The following is a 20,958-nucleotide window of genomic DNA, read 5'->3' as shown; positions in this document are numbered from 1 at the left end:
GTGCTCCTCTTTATTAGGGCTGGCGATGAGGATGTCATCGAGGTAGACGAATAGAAACGTGAGGTCCCGAAGCATGGAGTCCATCAAGCGCTAGAAAGCCTGTGCAGCGTTCTTCAATCCAAATGGCATCCGCAGAAATTCAAAGAGGCCGAATGGGGTGATGACTGCAGTTTTCGGGACGTCTTGTGGGTGTACGGGGACCTGGTGGTAGCCACGGACAAGGTCGACTTTTGAAAAAATTGTATTTCCCGCCAAATGTGCAGAGAAATCCTGAATATGAGGGATCGGGTACCGATCAGGAGTAGTGGCGTCGTTCAGGCGTCGGTAGTCGCCGCAAGGCCGCCGCCAGGTTTCGGAACAATGTGGAGCGGCGAAGACCAGGGACTATTCGACCGGCGAATCCCTAGCCGCTCCATCGTGTCGAATTCCGCTCTCGCAGCCGCGAGCTTGCCAGGTTCGAGGTGCCGGGCCCGGGCGTAGACCGGGGAGCCAGTAGTGGTGATGTGGTGTTCGACACCATGCTTCGTGGCCGTGGAAGAAAAAGTGGGTCTGGTCAGGTCTGGGAAATCTCCGAGGAGGCGAGTGAAGTCATCCGGAGGTGGGGACGCGCAGGAGACAGTGCGCGCCATGGTGTTACCGCGGTAGCACGGGATGGAGTGAAAAGTGGCCGCGTTGATCAACCGGCGGTGCCGTACATCCACCAGGAGGCCGTTGGCGCACAAAAGATCCGCCCCGAGGATGGTTTGAGAGACTTTGGCCATGATGAAATCCCAGTAAAACTGCTGGCCGCCGAAGCACACCTGGACCCGCCGGCTTCCGAAGGTCCGAATGGCCCCGCCATTAGCCGCCTGGAGGGAGGGGCCATGCCCCCCAACTTGTAAATCAAGATCTGACGCGGGTAGGATGCTACACTGCGCCCCGGTGTCGCAAAAGAAACGTCGACCAGATAGCGAGTCGTTGATGAAGAGGAGTTTTCCCAAATTACCGATTGCCATCGCAGCCACGGGGCGCTCCTTATACTCGGTCCTCTTTCGACAGGGTGGCTGCTGTTTTTTTTTTGAGCGAAAAGCTGCAGGGAGGGCGGCAGCATCTTGCTTTCGCGCCAAAACGGGCGTGGTAGAAGCACAACCCCGCAGGTTGAGGGGCTGGAGTGGCGTCTGTGGGGGATGGGCGCCTCGTGGCAGCGCAGTACTACTGTGTCACCGCGAAGATCTTGTCCGCGTCGGCAGCCAGCTCTGCGCAGTCGGTGACTTCCGACCTGGCTAGGGCAGCCTGAACTTGCTCCGGTAGCTGGCTGAGGAATAGCTCCCTGAAGAGGAAGCATTCCGGTTCGGAGCCCAGGAGCGTGAGCATTTGGCTCATGAGCTCGGACGGCTTGGAGTCCCTGAGGCCGGGCATATTGAGCAGCCGGTGGGCACGCTCCGACTTCGTGAGCCTGAAGACCTGTAACAACCGTGCCTTTATCGTATCATAGTTGCGATCTTCTGGTGGATTACCAAGCAGGCTGACGATCCGCGAGGCTGTGGCGCTGTCGAGGGCGGAGACCACGTGATAGTAACGGATCTGAGCTGCAACGATGTTCCTGATGGCGAACTGGGCTTCAGCCTGGATGAACCACGCGGCTGGCTGTTGCTCCCAGAACTGTGGTAGCTTCAAAGCAACGGCGTTCGACTCCATGTTCAGTAACTTCTGCGAAAACTGTTCGCAAAAGTCCGGGTCACCAATGTAGGAATGTCTAGTTCCTATCCAAAAGACTGAGGTCCACTCAGGCGATCAAATAAACGAGGTTTAATAAAAAGTAACAGAGTTTAACAGATAACTGCAGGAGAACATCGAATATAGGTCTAGTCAGTTCAGAGGCTCCACGAGGACTGCTAGGGCAGTCCCGTGGCTGACGTCATCACGTTTGCCCGCGCTATTAAAGTGATCGCGCTCTGTACATGTAAACAGTGAAAACAAAGATACAGACTCAGGCTGTAGCTGACATATTATTAAAGGGAATTATATACAATTGATTGGAGTGCCTTAGTGGCTCTGCCACAGTATAATATTTACAGGGGGTCCAGAGATGGTATAATATTTACAGGGGGTCCAAAGATGGTATAATATTTACAGGGGATCCAGAGACGGTATAAAGTGCACGGTTGAAACATTTGTCTGATGTGTTGTGTGACACTCTGAATGGTGCGAGGAGCCATGGCAGCAGGGGGTAAGCTGTCTCCCTAGATCCAACCGCTGACTCACATTCTCACTGAAAAGCTGCATGATGGCAGAATGGCGAAGAATAAGGACATCATGGCAGTTCCCAGTGTTCTACGCCTTAATGTGTAGAATCTGCTGTTGTGTATCACATTAAGGGAGTGGAAGCCCTCACCACTGATGTAAGTCACAGGGTACTGAGTTACACGTGGGTTCCATCAATCGCCCCCGGCACTCTTGGGGAGCTAGTGCGCCTGTAGAACTGCATGATCCACTCCCTTTGCTCTGCTTGTGACATTCCATAAGGTTGAATTCTGGTGCCCTGCGACCTGGCAGATTCAAACCCTTACAGCTCTGTGGTTTATACTGCAGAGGTCCCCTGTGGCTGACTGAAAGCTTCCAGACCTGTAGATGTTCAGGGCCATTGTGCGTTCAGCTTGATGGATAATATCCTACGGGAAGAAGACTGAAGCTTGAGGTCATCCTGCAGACTTGCACAAAGATGGCTTCCTTTATGATGTGCAGTCTGCAGATGCATAGCTCTTCCGACAGGTCCTGGAATGACATGTACTGCCAGTAGGCTCTCTTGGGGGGGGGGGTTGGGGTGAGCGGGTAGATAGTAGCGGATAAGGCGCTTCTCCTGTCTCTGTTGTTCCTCTTCCTTTTCCATGCTGATGTTGAACAGGGGTAGGTCTATTGGGAAGACCATTTCAACTGCTGGAACCTTCTAGAAATTGGGGATGGAGGTGGTGGCAGGGGCAGTGTCGGGCTGTTTGAAAAATCTCTGGTTCAGAGACATCTCTTTGGTTAAGTTTAGTGCAGGACTCAGTGACAAAAATAATCATGTGACAAATCTCTGTAAAGCTGCAAACAGCTGAATTATGCCGCTATCGGGTGACCTACTGTGTCTCAATTTTTGGGCATAAATCAACAGCAGTGCATTGTTTGCAGAATTGCAGGAACCTCGCATTCTTTTGCATGGGTGAGAGTTAAATTAATATCTAGGAAACGACGGAAAAGATAAAGGAAATTTACGCGTAGTGGAGATCCAGCATGGAAGAGGCATAAATCAGTTATGCACAAATTTCTGTGGGGAAAAATAGTGCAACTCTACTTTTATGCAAAGTTGCATCGAAAAGTTCCAGGAAATTCCAGGACTATGGGCTGGATTTTCATTGAGCCATGGAGTTGAGATTGGAGGCGTGTGGAGGTTTAAAATCCCGAAATCGGGGGTCCCGACCCCATCCCATCCCCAACCCGTCTCCATGCCAGTTTCAAAGGTACCCACCCCGCACTGGGACCAACCTCCCCGAGGCGGGAAGGGGATTAGTGCCAATTAACTGCTTGATAACAAGCAGTTTTTAGCCTAATCCCTATTTTCATTGTTGAAATGTGGGATTCCCGACGGCTCCAAACCACGTCAAGTTAGCGAGGCGGGCCGTCGGGATGAAGGGCTTGGAGGGGTCGAGATGTCCGGTGTTCAGGTGAGTGATGGGTGCATAAGTGCAGAGGTAAATGTGTTTGGTCTGTGTAAAGTGTGTAAAGAAGTTCTACTAACCTTTACAGCCTTCCTTCCTTCAGGTCTTGGGAGTCCCTCATCTCACCGGCATAGAAAGCAGAATGGCCGCCAGCTGTCAAAATCTGCAGCCTCTGCTTTCTGTTCCGGGGAGATCTCTAAATCATCCTGAGAGGAAAGAATTAACCTGGAGTACAGATTGTCAGTGTTTGGCAGCTTGACAGATGAAATTTCAATCTGTGACGTCACTTGTTGCCGGGTGGCCCTTAATTGGCCTGCTGAGCCCGCTGGGTGGGCTCAACAAGGTCAATTAAGTCTAAATCGACTGGGTTGGCTAGAACTCGATGGAGGCGGGACTACAACCCCAAAAGTTGTAGTCCTGCCTTCTACCCAACTCCTCAATGAAAATCCAGCCCTATGTCTCCTAATTTATTATTCTCTGCAAATTTGGACAGCACTCCCTCTGGCCCTATATCTGTCATTGTTGTACACAGTGAACGGTAGCGGTCCTAGAACTGAACTCTGTGGGACACCACTTCCCGTTTCTAACCACTGTTGCTCTTCCAGATTATTTTTATTTCCCATGTCCCTCTGCCTGACTAGTTTAAATGAGTTTTCACTTCTCTATTTATCTGTTTTGTCCGTTCATTGGGTCTCTTCCTGTTTAGATGTAGCCTATCCATGCTGAATTGTTACCATCCTCTGCAGAACTGGTGTCAATGCCCCATAAAACAGCAACTCTCTTCTTGACACCACCCCTTTATCCATGTGTTGAGCTCCCTACTCTTCCTATCATTCCCTATTCTAACACTTAGCTGAGGGAGTAATCCAGAGATTACCATCCTTGAAGTTCTGCCCTTAAATCTGCTTCCTAGTCGCCCATTCTTGAAATTCAGGAACAGCTTGAGCTTTCCCACCATCAGCATCTTTTGAAGGTCATCAGCATCCTTCGACTCACTCTCAGCCATTGTTCATCCCTTGCATTGTCATGCATGCAGAAAATTAATTAGTCAAGTATTTTTAGCACTGGTGTTACATACAAGCAGTTCATATACAGCAGTTTAAGTAAATCTGGAAGTGCAGTTTTCCATGTGAAGAATGGCATTATGAAATACTATGATATATACTAACGCTGATATTAAAGGACTGTTCAGTGCAGCCAGAAAACTGGCACAGCAATATTAAAAATGTTTCAAACTTATTAACCAATCAAAATAAGCATCACTGCTGAAGAACTACCTTAAGATATCAGCTACATCAAATACAGGTAGACTATCCTTTATCCGAAAACCTCGGGACCAGCCGTGTTTCGGTTTTCGGAAAATTTTGGATTTCGGAAGGTATTTTATAAGACTGGGAAATTTGTCGGGGGTGGGGGTCGGCGGGGGGGTCGGGGTCGGCGGGGGTTCGGGGTCAGCGGGGGTGGGGGTCGGCGGGGGGTCGGGGGTGGGGGTCGGCGGGGGTCGGGGTCGTGCGCACGACTTACGCTGAACGAAAACACTTTCGGTTTTCAGAGGATTTCGGTTTTTGGAAGTGCGGATAAAGGATACACTATCCCTTATCCGAAAGGGTGGGGGTCAGCGGGGGAGAAAAGAATATCGGACAGGCCGCTGCAGCTATCGGACGGGCCGCTGTATTGTTGGGTTCACTCTCCCGGTATACCTCCTTCACACTGCCCGGCTCGGCCTGCAATCTCCTACCCAGGAGGGAACTCAGTGACCCTCTGCCCTGCTCAGCGTAAGTCGTGCGGCACTCTGGTCATGTCGTGCGCACGACTTACGCTGAACGAAAAAACCTTCGGTTTTTAGAGGGTTTCGGTTTTCGGAAGTTCGGATAAAGGGTAGTCTACCTGTAGTGTACAACACTATCACATTTTTATTAGTGACTCGTATGATTGATCAAGACAAATGTTTAAGAGTTTGTATATTAAATTTATCCATCACATTATGCTTAGACTTGATGATGTGATTCAGAGCAGGACAGTATTTTCTGCTTATACTTATTTATGGATGACAAGGTGCTGTAATCATCTTACAAACAAATCTTTTTTTTTAACGTTAAAACTAAATCAGCTACTCACCGTTTTGATAACCAACTCCAGATCTTTGTTAACAGGGATTGATCTGCAGCCCTAAATAGTATTTGTGCCTACAACTAAAATGAGACCTTGGCGAGAAACTAGAGATCAAGGAGCCAGCCATGGTGGCTACATATCTACAAACGCTTCAGGGAATCCATAGTGAGAAACAAACTGCTACAAATCAGCACTTCAGAGAGACGCCCTAATCATTTATCCAATACAGCTGTCGGACTCTTTCAATTACTTCTGCCAAACTGTTATGTGACAATATACATACAGCAATTGCTAGTTTCATTCTGATCCTTGCTAATTATAATTATCTTCAATGTACTTCTTTGGTTCCTTTCTTACTGTATCTTATCTCAGTCTGTCCCTAGGCTCTCATGTCGAAAGATCCAACAGAAAGATCGCAGTTGACAATTGTATTTTTAGTTCAAAATAAGACTTTCCTTTCTCAGCCAGGACTGATACCAGCCAGTCAGGAGCTGCCAGGTCCTAAAATGATTCAAGATCCAAGGCAAGTACCTAGCAATGATCTCCCTTAATACAGTGAAGTACGACAGTCAGCAGCTGTCAATTCTCAAACGACCAATTCGAAACCCTAATAAAAAGTGTGTTGTCCTCAGTGCCATAGTAAGTCAGAAGCTTGTTAATTTAGGAAAAAGATATCTTCCTCCATGTGCTGTGGGGGTTCTCTGGACTTAGGAAGGAGAAAAATAAAGAAGCTTTGTGTAATTGGGGAATAACAGCCCAAGTAATGAACGTTGCTGAAATTAATTGTGCAAAGCTCTTGAGCAGACATTTCAATGGCATAATAAGGCACGACATAACTGGAAGGATTTCTTTCTTTCAATTGCATGCTGGTCACACCTACCTCCTAGACCAACGTTGGAAAAATACATCTAATGGCCTTGCAGTACTTCTCAATATTCCAAGAGATGAGAGTTTACAAAGTTCTGTAGTCAACTTGCACCTAATCCATTTTTTTTAAACTGGAGTTAATTAGATCAATATTCTAAGATATTCCTTCACACCCAGTGCTGCCTGTGCTTGTCCATCATCACTTCAGATGCAAGTACACAAACAGAAAGTACAATGACTCATTCAGATCTGGTTCTAATATTTTAATATAGACATTACCAAATACTGGGAACCATGATAATTATGTGTTGGCTGCCAATTGTTTTTTGATCTCAGGTTTACAGAACAATGTGACCATCTAAACTACACTTTCGCTCCTGCACATGAGTACTTAAGTGATTAATATGTCTATTAGAGTCATTCCAAAGAATGAGGAAAAAGTACAATATTCTGCAGCTGGAGTATTGTGTCCAATTCTGGGTACTACACTTTAGGAAGGAAGGCAGGGCTTTGGAGAGGGTATAGAGGAGATTTAGTTGAATGGTACCAGCATTGAGGGACCTGAGTTATATGGAGAGACTAGAGAAGCTGGGATTGTTCACCTTAGAGCAGAAAAGGTTAAGGGGAGATTTAATATAAGTGGCCAAAATTATGAAGGATTTTGCTAGATTACACGAGGAGAAACTGTTTTCACTGCCTGGTGGGTTGGTAACCAGAGGACACAGATTTAAGGTAATTGGCAAAAGAACCAGAGGGGAGATGAGGAAGATTTTTGCACATTGAGTTGTTGTGATCTGGAATGCACTGCCTGGAAGGGTGGTGGAATCAGATCCAATAGTAACTTTCAAAAGGGAATTGGATAAATGCTTGCAGGACTATGAGGAAAGAGCAGTGGAGTGGGACTAATTGGACAGCTCTTTCAAAGAGCCGGCACAGGCACGATGGGACGAATGGGCTCCTTCTGTGCTGTACGATTCTATGAACCCTACAATTTTCAACATTCACTGCTGTAGCTAATTCTGGGCTGTTCAAAAGTGGATTATGCATTCTTCAAACTGACATCATGCAGTCAACCAGGTTCATGGTATCTTACAAAATCTGAGTAACATATTTAACTTCTGTTCAGTAGAAACCATTGGGTAATTAACAAAACAATCCCTAGTGCTCTTGTTAACTTTTGAAAAAAATGATAATATTGTAGTTTAATTTTGTCCTGTGTATACACACAGTGGGGGTATGTGATCTGGTTAATTTGGACTTAGAATTCAGGTAATTAAAAATTCAGGTTTGCTCTGTATCCAAAGTATGTGCAAACAAGTCCAGTGCATTGGTAAGGAAAATCTCAACGACATCACCAAAGAATTAGAACTGTGCTACCTACTGCTGTGAGGGACCCAGAACCATACCACTACTGGAATGCTAGAGAATCAGAAAAGAACACAGTGAGACAAACAGGACAAAGTATACAGTCAGATATTATCCCTACCAATACTTCAGCAATTGCTGTCAAACACTAAAGTGCAAGCTACAGAATGACGACTGCCAAACTGTCCATGTGGGTGTAGAATTGCATGTTATGAAATTGAAGGGACACACCTCAACACTGCCACATTTCATGAAGTACAGGACCATGATCATCATCATGTAGATAAAACAGCCCAACAAAACAATTGCATGGATTTAAAGCTATATAGCCACGCATCTTTTTAACATTTTCAGCAAATCGAATGTAAAATCATCAAGATCTTCATTAACAAAATGAAGAGGAGCAGGAAAGAATTGTCACCTGGCTTCGTAACTAAAGCAGACCATTTTTGTGAATTTGCACTAAAACGACTAACAATGTGAATTTGACAAGTTTTTATACTCTTTTGAAAATCGCCAAGTATAGATTCACAGGAATCAACTAAAGTCAAGTGTGGTCCTGGCCTTCAGAAACAAGTAAAACTAGTCAATTACCTTGATTTCATCAACCTCATCGGGTACTATCTTGTATGCAGATACTGTTCCTCCCAACCTACAAAAGAAAGATATTGAAATTTTAGTTCATTTTGCTTTTAGACCGTTCACATTGTCTGCAGAGATTAACCACTAAAGAGGTTTGCTAACTGTGGCAAACATTCAGAGTACAGTAATGTTCTTCCAGGGTGCTGGATCATAATAGATGCAAGTTTTAATTCAAATTATTTTTGAAGTCGTGGGCGCTTCATTTCTTTCTCATGAAGGGACCGAGTGTACTGTAGCCAAATTTGCTGATGATAAAAAGATAGGTGAGAAAGCAGGTTGTGAGGAGGACACAGAGAGTCTGCAAAGGGCTATAGATAGGCTAAGTGAGTGGGCAAACATTTGGCAGATGGAGTATAATGTGGGAGAATGTGAGGTTATCCACATTGGTAGGAAAAATAAAAAAGCAAATTATTATTTAAATGGAGAGAGACTACATAATGCTGCGGTACAGAGGGACCTGGGGGTCCTCGTACATGAAACACAAAAAGTTAGCATGCAGGTACAGCAAGTAATTAGGAAGGCAAATGGAGTGTTGGCCTTTATTGCAAGGGGGATGGAGTATAAAAGTAGGGAAGTCTTGCTACAACTGTACAGGGCACTGATGAGACCACACCTGGAGTACTGCGTGCAGTTTTGGTCTCCTTATTTAAGGAGGGATATTGGAGGCAGTTCAGAGAAGGTTCACTGGGTTAATTCCTGAGATGAAGGGGTTGTCTTATGAAGAAAGGTTGAGCAGGTTGGGCCTATACTCATTGGAGTTTAGAAGAATGAGAGGTGGTCTTAATGAAACATACAAGATTCTGAGGGGACTTGACAGGGTAGATGCAGGGAGGATGTTTCCCCTCGTGGGGGAATCTAGAACTAGGGGGCATAGTTTCAGAATAAGAGGTTGCCCATTTAAGACAGAGATGAGGAGGAATTTCTTCTCTCAGAGGGTCGTGAATCTGTGGAATTCTCTACCTCGGAGAGCTGTGGAGGCGGAGTCATTGAATATATTCAAGGTGGAGATAGACAGATTTTTGAGCTACAAGGTTATGGGGAGCGGGTGGAAAAGGGGTGTTGAGGCCGGGATCAGATCAGCCATGATCTTACTGAATGGCAGAGCAGGCTCGAGGGGCCGAATGGCCTACTCCTGCTCCTATTTCTTATGTTCTTATGTTCTCCAATTCTCTTCAGACATGACTGCCTGGATTGAGTGTTGAGTTCACAAGGCCACGATGAATGGTGCCCAACACATTGATGTATTAACGTACTGAAGCTTGAATAGGTGGGATGTAAACTCACAGATACAGTTTTGCATATCTTAAGCACAAAGGTCAATCGTCATATTGACAGACACCGAGAGATGCTTACAAGCTCACACTCAGCTGAAGAATGGTGTGTGATGTTGCAAGTGGGGATGGGGGAGGAAACAGAGAGAAAACCTGAGAGGGGGAAAAAGGGGAGTGATCATGAGAAAGCAAGAGAATAACATTTTAAAAGCATAGAAAAAGAAAGCAAAACATTAGAGACTGACTTTGCCTATTGATGTGGCGTAAGGGGACCAGCACAATGATTAAAGCAGACAGAAAAATACACTTTTTGAAATAAAAAGCAATACTTGTAATTTGGATTACAAGAGGCCTCAATGCCACAGTGTTATTACTGTACAGTATGACTCTGACTGATAAAAATTGTGGGAGGGTGATATTGTTCTGGTGGCAATGTTTTCACAAGTATTGTATCAGTTTATCGGATAGGATTGTTAAATCATCTGTTGCATTAGTACAGAAACATTTTTGTTTTTTATCCATTTATAAATAAATACTGAACATCATGATAATCAACTGCATATATTACATATAATACGTTAATCTGCTTCTGTGAAGACCGTCCTTTGTCATGGACAAAGCAGCAGTTGCCATCACAAAAATGCACCAAAACCAGAACAAAACATGCTACCCTGAAACAGTACATATACCAGAGAGTGATTTTAGTGCTGTATCTAAGTGAAAGCTTCAGACAACACTTATAAACTGCTCATGCGTTGCTCCTGTGGTTTATGACACTATCAAAATCCCTTTCAATTAGATTACTCTGTTGTAATTACTTCCAGGTAATCTTAATAAGATGAATGCTGTCAAGACCATTCAGAAGCTCCATTTTACCTCTTAAGTTTACAACATATCAAAACATGAGTTGGTCTACGACTGTCAAAATGACCGTACTACTATTCACTCTTTGAAACCATTGGCCAGAATTGCACCAGTTCAAAACTGATTATTCCTGGAAATACATTGTGTACTCACACACTGCAGTATGTGAAATTTGCTAACAGTAAGTACGTTTAACCAAATTTCATGACATTTTGAAAGGAATCTAACCATCGGCATTCTATCACTATTAAAACATGTTCCCTGGAAGGCAGGCACTTGGTAGCTTATAATAAGATGAACACTATGCTGAATGTCCAGTAGCACAAAAAAAACATGGAAGAGTCAGACTCAGGAGTAAACCTTTTAACAGAGTGCTTTGGAGAGCTTTAAACTGAGGATTTGATGTACAATTTAACACTTGACGATTTATATTCTATTTATGTAAAATAAGTCAGTTACATGCACAATAGCACTGTCGACAACACCTTCCATCACTTTGCTGATGATTGAGAGTAAGTTGATGGGACGGTAAATGGCCAGATTGGATTTGTCCCGCTTTCTGTGGACAGGACATATTGGGCGATTTTCCACTTTGTCGGGAAGATGCCAGTGTTGTAGCTGTACTAGAACAACTTGGCTAGAGCCACGGCTAGTTCTAGAGCATAAGTCTTCAGCACGACAGCCGGGATGTTGTTGGGGCCCATAGCCTTTGCTGTATCGAGTGCACTTAGCCATTTCTTGATATCACGTGGAGTGAATCGAATTAGCTGAAGACTGGCATCTGTGATGGTGGGGACCTCAGGAGGAGATCAAGGTGGATCATCCACATGGCACTTCTGGTTGCAAACGCTTCAGCCTTGCCTTTTAGACTCACGTGTTGGGCTCCACCAACAGTGAGGATGTTGATGTTCATGGAGCCTCCTCCTCCCGTTAGTTGTTCAATTGCACCACCATTCAAAACTGGATGTGGCAGGACTGCAGAGCTATGTTATGTTCCGTTGGTTGTGGGATCGTTTAGCTCTGTCTATAGCATGCTGCTTCCACTGTTTAGCATGCATGTAGTCCTGTGTTGTAGCTTCACCAGATTCGCACCTCATTTTCAGGTACACCTGGTGCTGCTCATGCATGCTCTCATTGAGCCAGGGTTGGTCACCTGGCTTGATGGTAATGGTAGAGTGAGGGATATGCCATGAGGTTACAGATTGTAGTAGAATACAGTTCTGCTGCTGATGGATGCCCAGGTTTGAGCTGCTAGATCTGTTCTGAATCTATCCCACTTGGCACAGTGGCAGTGCCACACAACACGATGGAGGCTGTCCTCAATATGAAGACGGGACTTTGGCCTAGAAATTCAGTAAGGCCCCGCCAGCTCGCTTGCACCCAAAAGTTAGCGCTGCGCGCGGAGCCATTTGCGACCGTCAGAAATTCAGTTTTTGCGCCCCAAGTCGGAACCGGGCGCTATTCCAGGGTGTGCCCGCCCCCGCTTGGGGCGCTGAAACTGAATTTCAGCGCTGTAGGTGCCGCTGCGCCACCCGCTGCGGAGCGGCAGGCTGCGGTACTGCAGGCCTCCTCCTTCTCTTAAGGGGGAGGTGCCTGCAACGGGGAGATCGCCGCTTGATAGTGCCGGCAAATGAGCCCGGCACCACGGAGAAGTGCCGGGCTCGCGGAAAGCAGCCGGCAATGCCGCGGGGGAGGGGGGGTGGAGGAGGCCGGGGAAGGAGGTGCGGGCAGGCGGCCGCCGAAAAAGCGGCCGGCCGCACCTCCGCCTTAACTAGCGCCACTAAGGCTGCAGGACGGCCACGGTTGCAGAACGTTGTTTGCGGCCGCTGCGGAAGAGGCGGCCGCAACTAAATATGGGGGTCGGGCCGGTATCGGGGCAGAACCGGGGCACTGCGCACACCGATGACGTCATCGGTGCCGGCGCAGCGCTACCGGCTACCGCCGCCATTACCGCTGCGCTGAATATCAGCGCAAACTCCTCTATTGGCGCAGAAGCCCTCTTTGGGCGGTAACTGGGCGCAAAGCTGGCGGGGCCTTACTGAATTTCTAGCCCAGTGTCTCTTACCAATACTGTCCTGGACAGATGCATCTGTGACAGGTAGATTGGTGAGGACAAGGTCAAGTAGGTTTTTCCCTCATGTTGGTTCTCTCACCAAGCCTAGTCTGGCAGCTATATCCTTCAGGACTCAGCCAGCTCGATCAGCAGTGGTGCTACCGAGCCATTCTTTGTGATGGACACTGAAGTCCCCCATCCAGAGACTTTCTGTACCCTTGCTACCCTTGGCACTGATTCACCCAAATCCGAAGTCAAGGTCGATGCCGGGTTGTTCGTCCGGTTTTATTCTTACACCTTTTTGTAGCAGTTTGATACAACTGAGTGCCGTGGTAGGCCATTTCAGCCATTCATTGCTGTGGATCTGGAGTCAGGATGGCAGGTTTCCTTCCCTAAAGGACATTAGTGAACCAGTTGGGTTTTTATGACAATCCGATTGCTTCACGGTCACCATTACTAAATTTTTGTTCCAGATTTATTTAATTAACTGAATTTAAATTCACGAACTGTCATGGTGGGATTGAAGTCGTGTCTATTTCAGATCATTAGTCCAGGCCTCTGGGTTACTAGGCCAGTAACAGAACCACTATGCCACTGTACCTTCCACATCACCTGCCTCTGCTCATGCCAGCCCATTTGCCGCTGAAAAACCCATTCACGCCTGTGTCATCTCCAGAATTGATTCTTCCAATTATTTCCTGACCATTCTCCACCCTTGTGGAGTTAATGCAGTTTTTACTTCTTACAATGCACCAGTGCATCAGAAATAAGTAGACTCTCAATTAATTATTGAGACAGTCACATTGTCTATATGTTTTTCCACCAAATATCACTTCTAGTTTACAGAAAATTGATCAAGATGTTGGAATGCATGAAATGAAACTATTAAAACGAGATGGTTGCAAAATTACTTCTGCATGAGAATGAAGACACAACATTACTGAAGCGCCTCAAATAGCTGAATATTAAAGATGCTCCTGTATGATAGTTGATCCCTATGACAGTGCTAACACTGAAACATTATAAAAAGCAGAAGGAAACCTTTATCTGTTGTAGAATCAAATTAACCTCAAGTTCAAATGACACTCCACAAGAAAAAATTGCAAATGTGGCACTAATGCACAATTTGGTTCCAGATATATAGTACAATTTGGATGGCATTGCTGAGTAAGTGCATGAATGTGATTAGAAATGGTTCAGAATACCAGCTAGTCACAGGTGAAGGAATAAAATCTACTGTCCCAATTCTTTCTTCTTGTTGATGAAGCTAATGTGGAGGGTATGAACCAAGGGACATTATCTAACATGGTTGGCCATATGGAAGCGCACAATGCATTCAGCATGACCCTGATGCTGGCAATGTATTTTTTTGTAATAATATAGACAGAGGCTGCAGTCCTATGTCTACATGCCAAGCTTGAGTTTGAAATACCCTGTCAAACACTTGCAGGTTTATTAGGGATTAAATTAACAAATACTCAATACAAAGATTACAAAAGATGCTTTGGCGCAGAATGCACTTTACATCCAGTTGAGCTCAATTCTCTCGACTTCTGATTTCTTCTAACTTATCGCTGTGATATCACCCTATTTATACTGCTTCTAGCTGCACTAATCCATAGGCATCTGCATTCCATATCCCTTTACACAAAATCTCAGTACCAACCAGTACCAGTCTATATCAAGATGTTCCAAGTCTACTAAGCATCTGTCACGCATGGATTTCCTTCTGATTTCTGTGATTTTAAGACAAACAGACTGGTGTTTAAGGTTAGCAAGGCATAGATGGTTAGTTACAGATAACTTAATCTCTAAATGCAAACAAATGTGTAACCCGGCCTAGAAAGCAGGCTGCTCTGACCTCAGTTGTACAGACATGCACTGTCAGCTACATTCACAGTCTTATAATTCTAAGCCTTTAACTACTGTATAGAGCTAATATAAAATGAACGCAACATAAATGGATTCTTTTCATACAAAATGGATTCCTTTACTATCTCTTGATCTTGATCACTAACACTGAGGTGATTTAAAACACAGCCTGTTAGAACCAACTCTACTCCTTTTGTTGAAAAGAATGAGACTAATGCTACAAAACAGGACTATTTTTTGTGTCAGCCCAGTAATGGATCTTTACCCTAAGTTCTCATGTCTTACATTTGTTAGCAATAAAATTTACACTAGGCTGACCATGCGTCCCCATTTAACTGGGAAAGTCCCCGGATTAGGGACTGTGTCCCCGGGCAAACAATATTCATCCCAGAAGTGTATCCCTGGGCAGTGAGTGTACCCCACCTGACCTGATATGTCAGCTTGTGTCTCTGGGGCTCTCTTCTCCCCTCATTGGCCCCTCCCCTCTAATCGTCGCTCTCCCACACCCCAGGGTCGGACACACAGCCGGTTGCGCCTCCCGCCCCTGCCGCCTTTCCCCGACCGGCACATTTTCTCTGAGCGCCAAATCGGCCCTCACAGCTGGCTGACTGCTTGCTAATGAGGCCCGGCCACCTGGAGGGTCCGTCACCCACCCGATTAGCACAGCAGGCACAATCGCCGCAGCAGCACCAGCGAGTCCTCGTGGTTGGTTTCTGATCCTTGTGTTGACCCCCAGAGCTCAAGTGTTAGAAATAAATTGACAGGTGACCACTCTGACCTGATCCACAATCAAACACAGCTCATCCACTATCTCTGCGGCCATCTCTTTTAGAACCCTAGGATGTAGGCCGTCAGGTCCAGGGGATTTGTCGGCTTTTAGTCCCATTCATTTCTCTAGTACTTTTTCTCTACTTATATTAATTACGTTAAGTTCCTCACCCTCATTAGACTCTTGGTTCCCCACCATTTTTGGTATGCTTTTTGTGTCTTCTACTGTGAAGACAGATACAAAATATTTGTTTAACGTTTCTGCCATTTCCTTATTCCCCATAATAATTTCTCCTGCCTCAGCCTCTAAGGGACCAACGTTTACTTTTTTAAAAATTCATTGATGGGATGTGGGCGTCGCTGGCTAGGCCTGCATTTAGTGCCCATCCCTAATTGCCCTTGAGAAGATGGTAGTGAGCCGCCTTCTTGAACCGCTGCAGTCCATATGGTGTAGGTACACCCACAATGCTGTTAGGAAGGGAGTTCCAGGATTTTGGCCCAGCAACAGTGAAGGAACGGCAATACAGGTCCAAGTCAGGATGGTGTGTGGCTTGGAGGGGAACTTGTAGGTGGTGATGTTCCCATGCGTCTGCTGCCCTTGTCCTTCTAAGTGGTAGAGGTCGCGAGTTTGGAAGGTGCTGTTGAAGGAGCTTTGGCAAGTTGCTGCAGTGCATCTTGTAGATGGTACACACTGCAGCCACAGTGCGCCGGTGGTGGAGGGAGTGAATGTTGAAGGTGGTGGATGGAGTGCCAATCAAGCGGGCTGCTTTATCCTGAATGGTGTCGAGCTTCTTGAGTGTTGTTGGAGCTGCACTCATCCAGGCAAGTGGAGAGTATTCCATCACACTCCTGACTTGTGCCTTGTAGATGGTGGAAAGGCTTTGGGGAGTCAGGAGGTGAGACACTCGCCGCAGAATTCCCAGCCTCTGGCCTGCTCTTGTAGCCACAGTATTTATATGGCTGGTCCAGTTCAGTTTCTGATCAATGGTAACCCCCTTCCTTTTTACATACTTGTAGCAGCTCTTACAATCTGTTTTATATTTCTTGCTAGTTTTCTCTCAATGTCTACTTTTTCCATCATCAATTTTTTGTTCATCCTTTGCTGGTTTCTGAAACTCTCCTAATCCTCAGGCTTACTACTATTCTTCATAACATTATGGCCTAGAAATTCATTGACGCCACTTTTGGGGCGCTAAAGTGGGGCGTCCAAAGTTTGCGGCCGCCGCCAAATCTAGGCCACTTCTCCGATATTCATTAGCTTCGCCCTACTAGTTCGGGCGAGCGCTAAAACTGCTGTTGGACGCCTCTCTTTGGGCGCTAAGCCGGAGGTGGTGATCGATAGCGCCGAGGCCGGGCGCAGCGCAGGTGCGGCCATCTCGTGACTGACAGCAGACACCCTGGCGCCGGCCAGCTCTTAAGGGGGAAGGGTCGACTGTGTCTGCTGCCACGCCCTGGATAGTGGAGCCCTCCAGCTAGGCCGGAACACTGCTGCTGGACCCAAATAGCGCCTGAAGACATGGAGAAGGCCCATGAACGTGCGCAGCGCTTCTCAGAGCATGATCTGAGTGTGCTGCTTGCTGCTGTGGAGAAGAGGCGCCATGTTTTGTACCTGGACAATGGCAAGAAGGCGACGGTCCGCGTCTACAGGAGAGCCTGGAGGCATGTCGCCAGCAAGCTGTCAGCCAACAGCGACGTCCGCAGGACCGGTGCCCAATGCCGCAAAAAGTTAAATGACCTCACACGCATTGTCAGGGTGAGTACCCTTTCCAATGACCTCCTCATCCTTGCATGTGCACCTCACATTATGGGCAAAGGGACCTGAAAGCTCGAATGGCCAGCCTTCATCCAGCAGCTATGGCACAGGCATGAGCATCAATTGCACATTCTGCACTGAACACACTGGCCAAGCTATTCCACCATGGGAGGCAGTGCACAGCAGATCATGGCGACACACTGGCCAGGCTATTCCACCATGGGAGGCAGTGCACAGCAGATCATGGCGACACACTGGCCAGGCTATTCCACCATGGGAGGCAGTGCACACAAGATCACGGCGACACACTGTACTTAGAGGCCGTCCTTTCTCTTGCAGGTCAAGCTGGCGAATAATCGCAAGAGCCGGACTGCGACCGGGGGAGGACGACCCCATATCCAGCCACTCACCGACCTGCAACATCGCGTGGAGCGCCTCATAGGTGACTGGGTGATTGGGCCCGTTGCATGTGGAGATGCCGACCCTGTTCTGGGAAGCAATGGTAAGGACATCACCTTTTGCACCTCTCTCGTCCCACTTGCGCATCAGATCTACATCCTTTGCCACTGTCCGACCAATGCGCTGAATGCCACCACTCATGCATCCCGCACTGACGCCCTCTCCTCACTCTAAAGCAACTCTTGTGCCTTCCTGCTTTCAGATGGTCAAGAGGAGGTCCCTCAGCTTGCCAGTGACAGACCCTCCAAGGAGGAGCAGGAGGAGGAGCAAGAGGAAGGCGGCCCATCAGGGGAACCCTCAGCCACGGCCACCCAGGCCAATGTAGGGGACACGTCTTCCCTGGAGGGCAGCGTGGCGGAAGTGTCAAAGGGGGGGGGGAGCTCCTGGGACCTGCGTGCTGCAGAAAGGCGGGAGGGGGGTGGAAGCTCGACGGCCTTCTCCCCAGAGGGGGGATGCGTCGGAGGGGAGTCCAATTGCTGGGCCCAGCGGCCTCCAGCAACGCAGGAAGGGTCGGCCAGCTCGGCGGCCTTCTCCCCAGAGGGAGAGTCCGGCCTCCAGTCAGGAGATGCTCTTCGCCGAGGAGATGGAACGCCTCGAAGACTTGTCCGCGGACTCGGAGCGCCGGCACACGGAGCTCATGGCGGCAGTGGCACGGTTGCCTGAGTCCATCGATTCCCTCTCTCGGAGTGTGGCCGAGTTCGGGCCCTTAGAGGCCACCAGTCGGGCGGAATACCGGGCAGATCTTTCAGCGACTGGCCAGGTGATTAGTGGTGCCGTCCAGTCACTGGCTGCTCTGCTGCGGTCAGTGAACAGGTCAACACGGGCACTCACTGCTGCCACACTCGCTGTGTCAGCCAGGCATCGCCAGGGCACCCGGCGCGCTGCAGCAGCACATCGGTCTGTCCCTCGGCAGATTGGTGCGCATGCTGCAGTGCTGGGCCGGGCGAGTGCCAGTGTCTCAGGCGACCAGCGAGCGCCTGCCATCCGCCAGCTTGCCGCCATTCCTACAGCCGCCACTGCCACTCCCCCAGTGGAGCTGCCAGGAGCTGCTGCAGCGACTGATGCTGGCCAGCCACAGCTGCAGCAATCAACAGCCGGCCGCTCGACGCCCAGACCTCGACTAGGCCGACCCCCAAGGGCATCTGCCGTCACGACATGTGCCCCTCAGGAGCCTGCCCCCAGCCTTGCAGCAGCCAATGGCCTTACTTTGAGGCGGAGTAGCAGGGCGGGCAGGGGCCACCCAAAGATGGCCAAGGCATCGCCCTAGCGGGCCAAATAGTCGAATGTGTGGCCATTTGTGTTTGTTTCTTGAGGCCGAGAATTGGATGTTTGTTTTTTGAAGGCCGATGATGTGATGTTTGTTTTGGACGAAGGCCGAGAATGACGGCCATTTTAGTTGCCCTATTTTGTTAATCCTCCCCAGGTTGTGGGAGTGAGTAATGTGTTTGAGTGTTTTTTGGGGGTTTCCTCTGTTTTTGGTTTTCATGTGGGAAGGGCCCAGAGTTTGTACAATAAAGCATTTTATTTATTCACATTGTCCATGTTTGATCTTTGAAGTGTTTGTTGCCTTAACTGGCTGAGGGCTTGCGGAGCGGCTGCAATCATGTTCTATCATTGGCACAAGCCATTCCCTGACAGGGGGCCTAGAAGTGACGTTCAATAAGCCGACGACGGGCGGCCCTTGGACCTTGTGCGTCCCTCCTGGGCTGGTACTCCTCGTCCTCGTCGTCCTCATGCTCCTCCTGCTCCTCCTCCTGAGGTGGTGGTCCAACGTGAGGTGGCAGTGCCTGAGTCCTGCGGATAGCCAGGTTGTGCAGCATGCAGCAAACGACGACGAATTGGGAGACTCGATCCTGCGAATACTGGAGGGCTCCCCCGGAGCGGTCGAGACAGCGGAACCGTTGCTTGAGCACGCCGATTGTTTGTTCTATGAGGCTCCTCGTCGCTTGATGGCTCTCGTTGTATGCCTCTTCAGCAGGGGTCGTGGGCGCGCGGAGCGGGGTCATGAGCCAGGTACACAAAGGATAGCCTTTGTCCCCGATAAGCCATCCTCTTGGGGGAGGCTGTGCCTGGAACATGTCAGCCACAGTTGTCTGTCGCAGGATAAAGGCATCGTGGCTGCTGCCTGGAAAGCGGGCATTGACAGCTAGGATGCGCTGCCTGTGGTCACACACCAGCTGTACATTGAGGGAATGGTAGCCCTTCCGGTTGCGGTAATCCTCGGCATGCTCAAGAGGTGCCCGCAAAGCCACATGCGTGCAGTCAATGGCGCCCTGCACCATGGGGAAGCCCGCTATTCTTGCAAACCCCACTGCACGCTGCTGCTGCTTGTCCAGGGTCATGGGGAAGGAGATGAATTGATGTCTCCTTCTGAAAAGGGCTTCGGTCACCTGGCGGATGCAGCAATGCACGGCGAACTGGGAGATGTTAGCGATGTCCCCAGTAGCGGATTGGAAGGAGCCGGAGGCATAGAAGTTGAGAGCCACCGTCACCTTCACTGCCACCGACAGAGACGTCCTGCGCATCAGCTGTGGCTGCAGATCTCTCTGAAGCAGCCGGCAGATGTCTGTAACCACCTCCCTTCGGAATCGCAGCCTCCTAACACACATCGCGGCAGACATGGTCAGATAGGAGGTCTGCTGGCGGTATACCCTGCGTGGGTAAGGCCTCAGTTGGCGACGCCTGTTGCCCCCTCTGCGTCTAGCCAGGGCTGCCACTCTCTCACGGCGTCTGTAAGCCCTTCTGGCATAAGGCTGAAATTCAGCGTTGCCACCCAATGCAGCCCCCATTATATGCTGGCAAACACTGAGCTCTGAATGAAGGCTAAGATAATTGGTAAGCTCTGGCCTGAGCCAAAAATACCTGTCCAAGTGTTGGTCCAAACCAGTAAACTCTCCTCCTTGGTCTCTGTCCAAAAAACCGTTGCACAAGAGTGAATGCTGCAAAATGGCTGGCCTTTATACTGCTGGGTAAGTGCCCTTTAATTAGCGCTCCCCCCGGCCCGGCTGGCCTGTGTACCGTTCCACTTCACAGTCGCTCGGGACGCCCGGCGCACAATGGGCCGGCGCGAGTGAAGTTCCGGTTTGGGGCGCACAAAGGGCGTTGCACTGTTAAATGACGTCATGATCTGCGCGCGCTAAGACTTTGCGCCGGCGCTAAATGTGTCCTGAAGTTGGGGAGAGGCCCGGGCGATAAGCGCCTAGCGCTCGAGATCTACTCCCCCTAAGGTGCTAACGGCTGGCGCGCCCAACTGAA

At 48.5% G+C, this 20,958-nt stretch overlaps 1 protein-coding gene across 1 annotated transcript in view; it reads right to left on the bottom strand.

The window, feature by feature from the left end:
- The window catches only part of LOC147109517 (gephyrin-like), a 513,341-nt gene that overhangs the window by 150,913 nt on the left and 341,470 nt on the right, over positions 1 to 20,958 (bottom strand). The window contains exon 5 of the mRNA XM_086002318.1: positions 8,616 to 8,673. Coding sequence (XP_085858444.1) covers positions 8,616 to 8,673 — 58 coding nt within the window. The remainder of the gene's footprint in view (positions 1 to 8,615; positions 8,674 to 20,958) is intronic.

This window comes from Somniosus microcephalus, chromosome 12 (assembly GCF_052327205.1).
Source record: "Somniosus microcephalus isolate GS21.2 chromosome 12, FLI_Smic_1.0, whole genome shotgun sequence".
Lineage (NCBI taxonomy): Eukaryota > Metazoa > Chordata > Chondrichthyes > Squaliformes > Somniosidae > Somniosus > Somniosus microcephalus.
Note: the sequence above shows the minus strand (reverse complement) of the source record. Positions and strands in the feature narration are given on the sequence as shown.